Source organism: Larimichthys crocea, chromosome XIII (genome assembly GCF_000972845.2).
Source record: "Larimichthys crocea isolate SSNF chromosome XIII, L_crocea_2.0, whole genome shotgun sequence".
Lineage (NCBI taxonomy): Eukaryota > Metazoa > Chordata > Actinopteri > Sciaenidae > Larimichthys > Larimichthys crocea.
Genome location: NC_040023.1, coordinates 16,195,074 through 16,200,398, shown reverse-complemented (window position 1 = coordinate 16,200,398; position 5,325 = coordinate 16,195,074). Strand labels below are relative to the sequence as shown.

Here is a 5,325-nt window from a genome sequence, read left to right as displayed (position 1 = left end):
AGCCATCAGCCTTCACTCTGGTAATAACGCAGCAAATTACTCCCTGTCTCGCGCCGGAACAGTGATGGCATTTAAGAATTCATTCGAGACGGATGGGGTTCTTTTTATTTCAGTTTTTAATATTTATTTTCCTTTACAGCACAAATTTAATCAAGGCGGCATGGTTGGAAGGTATTCGCTAGGCGGCATGTGCTGTAGGAATTTAGTGAATGGGTCTCACACACATGCAGAAATGCACAACCTTTGTGACCAGTTATCTTGGAACAAGTGTGTGTTAGTTCAGCCTGGGACAGCACGACAAGCCCCCCTGCAGATAGCACTGGGATGGGAACTGGGACAGACGTCTCAGACACACATATGGGGGCAAGCGCACACACACACACATAAGCCCACATACACAAATTATAACCGCCAGAGAGCTCACGCAAAGGCCCATATAGGCATGCAGGAGTGCACAAAAACACAAAGTGCACAGACACAGAAAAATGGTCATACACGTAGAAATGCTTACACACACGCACGCACAACAACAACAACAAGTGTACTGGGATTCCCACAGTGACTGGGCAACATTCCCAACCGGAATGGGCAGCTCACTGGACTGGAAGACTAACATTACTCCAGGCGCACTCTGGATTATATCAACGCTGGGAATTTCACACTGGGACTGCGAGATTGAGAGTGGGAGAAGGAGGGAAACAAGGAGGTAAAAAAGAAAAGAGAAGACAATGTAGAGGAGGGCTGGGGAAGAAGAGATATGCCTTAGAGTGAACTAATGCTTAAAAAAAAAAAACTTAATCCAATTAGGTTTAAAAGCCAACGTGGAGTGAAGAGGAGAGTGGAGTTCATGTCGTTTTTAAAATAGGAGGAAACAGAGAGAGCAGTGAGGATGAGTAGCAGTCTAAACATCATAGTATACAGCCCTGATAGTAGAGACAAGCAAGGCAGAGAGGAGTGTCTTGGTGTACAAAGGAGAAGCATGAAAGGAGGAACAGATGAAAAGAGGAGTGTACTCACTGGGCTCACAGCACACGGTGACACGCAACTTCATACATGGCAGAGGAGGGCCTTCATCTGCGGGTAGAGCTGGAAAGAACAAGAAGAGAGAAAGATTTAATGCTTCCCCCATATTTTAAACCCAACAAACAATATGGAAAGAGACATTTGCACATGCTGAATGAAATCTTTCCATCATATACACTCTTTGAGGACTCTCATGGTACTTGTGAATAATTCTCATGATAAGAAAAGCGAACGGTGTTTTCCTGTTTCTACCATATCAGTACCTCATGCAATACATGGCATCAGCAGAAAGAGTCGTCTCCCTGTGTCACAGTGACAAACATATTTCACACTTATTTGCACAACTCAATAAAAACAATAGCAGCCATAAAAGAATGCAACGGCTGTGATATTAATACTGATCATGGCCCACATGGGAAAACTGTCAAACATCAGCTAGATTGCCTGTCAGTTAAGCACTGCTTTCGCAAAACAAATCTGCATGGAAACGCCAGTTAAATGGCTTTATATTTGAATTATTCACAAACAGCTGCTAACTCAACAGGGACCCGCCACACAAGCTGAGTGTATGATCGCTAACAGTCTGTCTCACTTTGTATCTTTAATTTCAACTGATAAGATACAGCACAGAACAACAGTGGGGCTATTATATATAGCCACGCTCTATGATGGCTGAGAGAGCTGAAATCACATCCAAAACAAAACAAAAACAAGGAAAATATATCTTCCCATCTGGACAACGTGTACGTCAAAAATAAAAACAAACGCAGAGAATAAATCAAACATGTGAATTGAGACACACAGTTATCAAAACAAAGACAGAAAATACCAGCAAATAAAGAAATGTTGCCAGTTGCATGTAATACAACAACTCTGCGAAAAAACTAAGGCTCGGCGTGTGATTTTTCTGAAGACAACCACTCGTCAGTGATGTTAAAAAGGTGAGCTAGTGTTTATTTTCAGAGCGCTGACCCTTGGATCTTACCTTAAATCGCCTCTGATAATGAATGAGCAGAGTTCATCTGCCGAGGGACGAAAGTTTCTTTGAGCCTTAAGTCTGAGTTTAATGCACGTTAAGTTCGAGCAGGATTCTGTAACATCACAACTAGTTCTGAAGACATTTGTGGTCCAGTATGTAACTCACAAGTGTGATGTGAAAGCGTCAGACATCTTGTGTCCAGAAGTTAAACCTTGAAATAAACAATATTTGCATATTAATTAATTTATGCATTTTTCATAGTATGAGAAGTAGTAGATGTGCTTTTAAAAACCTTTGGTAGTATATTTTTTGTTTATATTAGAAAAAAAAACATTATTTAAATACATATTAAAACATGTCTTGAAGGGATCCAAGCTCAATATTTATTTAAATTTTAACACTGCAATTGCATAATTCTTATATACTCTTAGCTTTTGCCTACATACTGCAAGCATTAACAAGTTTTTGGTGTCCCCTGGAAACAGTATGGATTTAGAGTTGTGTTCTTAATCTGCTTGTGTTTAACTTATTTGTTGCATGTGCTTTAAAAAAATGCAACGCATGTGTTGTCAAGATGATTTATTAATTAGCCTGTGTTGCAGGGCATTGTCTTCTCGTTGTTACTGTCCCCTCAAATGGTTGGGATCGTTGGGATCAGCTGACTATCAGAGGATGTCAAGGTGTTTCCTGTTTGTAGGAATCCAGGCGTGGAGAACCAGTGGGCGTTGGCCAGAGACCCAGAGACAGTGGGTTGTCAGTGTCATAGTCTGTGGGAGCTGTAGAGAAGAGCTGAGCCCAGCTCAGACTGAGCCAACTAATGCCATTAGTGTTTCTAATACTATTGTACTGTTCTCCCGGGCTAATGCCATTATAGTGTCTCCAGTGCTGCGGCCCCATTCACACACAAACCCCAGAGCCAGACATTTGGACCAACTTTATGCCTTATCTTTGATGTGGACAAAACACACACAATCGTTCTGAGCCCAATGTGCCCGACCAGGAGGGGAGTGCACCCATTGTTGCTTTTCTCTGAACTGGCCTGAACAATTACAATAGCCCAGTGTGTGTGCGTGTACATATATACATATGTGTGTTAGCGTGTGTGTGTGTGTGTGTGTGTGTGTGTGCAACCACTCTCTCATACCCTCACAATGCTCCATTGTCCTTTGGACCGCAACAGTAATTTATGTAAAGATTCTTTCTTTCCCTTCGTCTCATCCATCCCTTTTGTTGCTATCCCTTTTCTGGATTCCTCTCATCCGGCCTCTCTCGTCCCTTTCTCTCCCCTCCCTCCCTCCCTCCCGTCCTGTACTGTCAGACTGTGTCCATCTTTTGCTCTTTCTCTTCCTCTGTCACTCCTCCACGCTTCTCTACCTCCGTCTGCTTCTCTGCCTGCCTTCTTCTTCTTTTTTTTTTTTCCTCCACCCCCTCCCTCACTGTCGTCCCGTATTGATCTCCATTTCTTCCTCCTACATTTTGCGGGTGCCTCTGTCTCTTTGTTGTCACCCTTCCATACCAGGCATTCACTTGACTCTTTCATTCTCTGTCTGTCTGTTTCATGTCCTCCTCTTGGTTGGACTGACACCACAAGTTGTAAAAAGTGAGAAAAAAACAGTCAACTGATTTTACAGCTACTAAGCCATCTTCTGCCTCTCTCCCTCCCTTTACTCCCTCCAGTGGTTTAAAATAAATGAGTGAGGGGAGAGGAGCACAAGTGAGTGTAATGGAGAAAGAAGAATCCATCACGAAAATTGTGTAACAGCCTACAGCTTTACGAAAACATCAAATTAATGTCAGTCAGCATGAATTTATGGAAAACATTAAATGCTATAAGCTACTGTTTGCCAACACTCAAAGCCTCATAAAAAACACATTGGCTGAAGCTGCTCTCGACCTTTTCATCCCTTAAAAGCATCGCACCACCACACGTCCTCCAACGCAGATGTCTATGCACAGTCTGATGAACTGAAACATCAAATATTTACATCTTTTTGGCTGTAGGGTGAATATTCATTGCTTTCACGAAAATAGAAACCTCTCACAAAGAAATAAGGGATAATGCACTTTGCATATTAACAAGACTTTTTAGTCATGTATTGATGTTCAGTTCCCAGCACTTGTCTCATCAATACTGAGTGTCTCTATAGTCGAAACAACAGATAATGAATCTGCAACAACTTTGGTGATCGATTAATAATCATTATAAATAAGAAGTCCTGATGAAGCAGATTATCTTAGTGTTTACTGTTATACTCCACGGGTTATCTAAGGATAGGATGTTCCTAATTTTAGCTGTTTTTAAAGTTTAAACTTATATTTTTGCTTATTGAGTGACGAATGTTTAATGTTACAGTGAAATATTTAAGATTTTTATGGGCTAATGTTTAATGTTACAGTGAAATATTTAAGATTTTTATGGGCTTGAAGGAAAAATTTCAAACATCCCTTTGTTTGAGTTTCCTAATCATAAGAATATGCTTCTTTTCTTTGCCTTATGTGATAATAAATTGAAAATCTTTGTTTTATAGACATTTAATTGATTCTTTAAACTTTTACAGATTAATCAATAATCAAAATATTTGTAGCCCTATCTGATTAAAAAATTACCTGAAAATGATTTGCTTTTATTTGGCTACTTGTTTAAAATCCCCCCCAAAAAAAGATTCATTCACAAGTTTTGTATTTTTTGTTAAATAAATCTGCAGCACCAAATCTCTGCTATTGTTTTGTGACCCACTTTGTGATACCACACAGAAACATACACATGCTTCTACTCACAGCTGTAGTAGTAGTGGCGCCCTGGCAGAAACTCAAATCCCAGCGAGAACGGGGTGAACCTTTGGATCTTTTCAGAGAAACGCACTGGTCCAAAGGGAGCATAGGGGGTGTTACACTCCCACCTCTTAATGGCCCCTGTGGTCTCCACACAGCCCTGGAAAGAGGCCTCTCCCACCAGGTAAAGAGCCAGCGTCTCTGGCTGCCCGGGGCCAAGAGTCTCCTTATTGGGGTAGTGTGGGCAATAAATGTCCAGGTAGTCATTCAGAGTCACCTGGATGGACAGATCTCCTGCTGTTAACCTGGAAGGAACAATGACAATGACATGAATATTTGACGTAATGATTACACTGAGTAACATATGACTGAAGGGAAAAGAGAGGTGGTGATTAAGCGCAGACAGATAGAGAAAGAAGACGGATGACAGGTATTCCATAATTTCTTTGTGCCTGGAGGAATGTGGATAGTTAGAGCAGATGGATAGTTCATCAATATTACACAAAACGATTATACAGGGTGATAAAACAAAGTTGTGCAGGTTAAAAAAA

The 5,325-nt window shown here is 41.0% G+C and overlaps 1 protein-coding gene across 1 annotated transcript in view; it reads right to left on the bottom strand.

Annotated features, from left to right (window-relative positions):
• efna4 (ephrin A4) overlaps nt 1–5,325 on the bottom strand; it is a 31,734-nt gene that overhangs the window by 6,903 nt on the left and 19,506 nt on the right. The window contains exons 2-3 of the mRNA XM_027286956.1: nt 4,781–5,079; nt 1,018–1,086 (exon numbers count right to left, since the gene is read on the bottom strand). Of these exons, the coding sequence (XP_027142757.1) occupies nt 1,018–1,086; nt 4,781–5,079 (368 nt within the window). The remainder of the gene's footprint in view (nt 1–1,017; nt 1,087–4,780; nt 5,080–5,325) is intronic.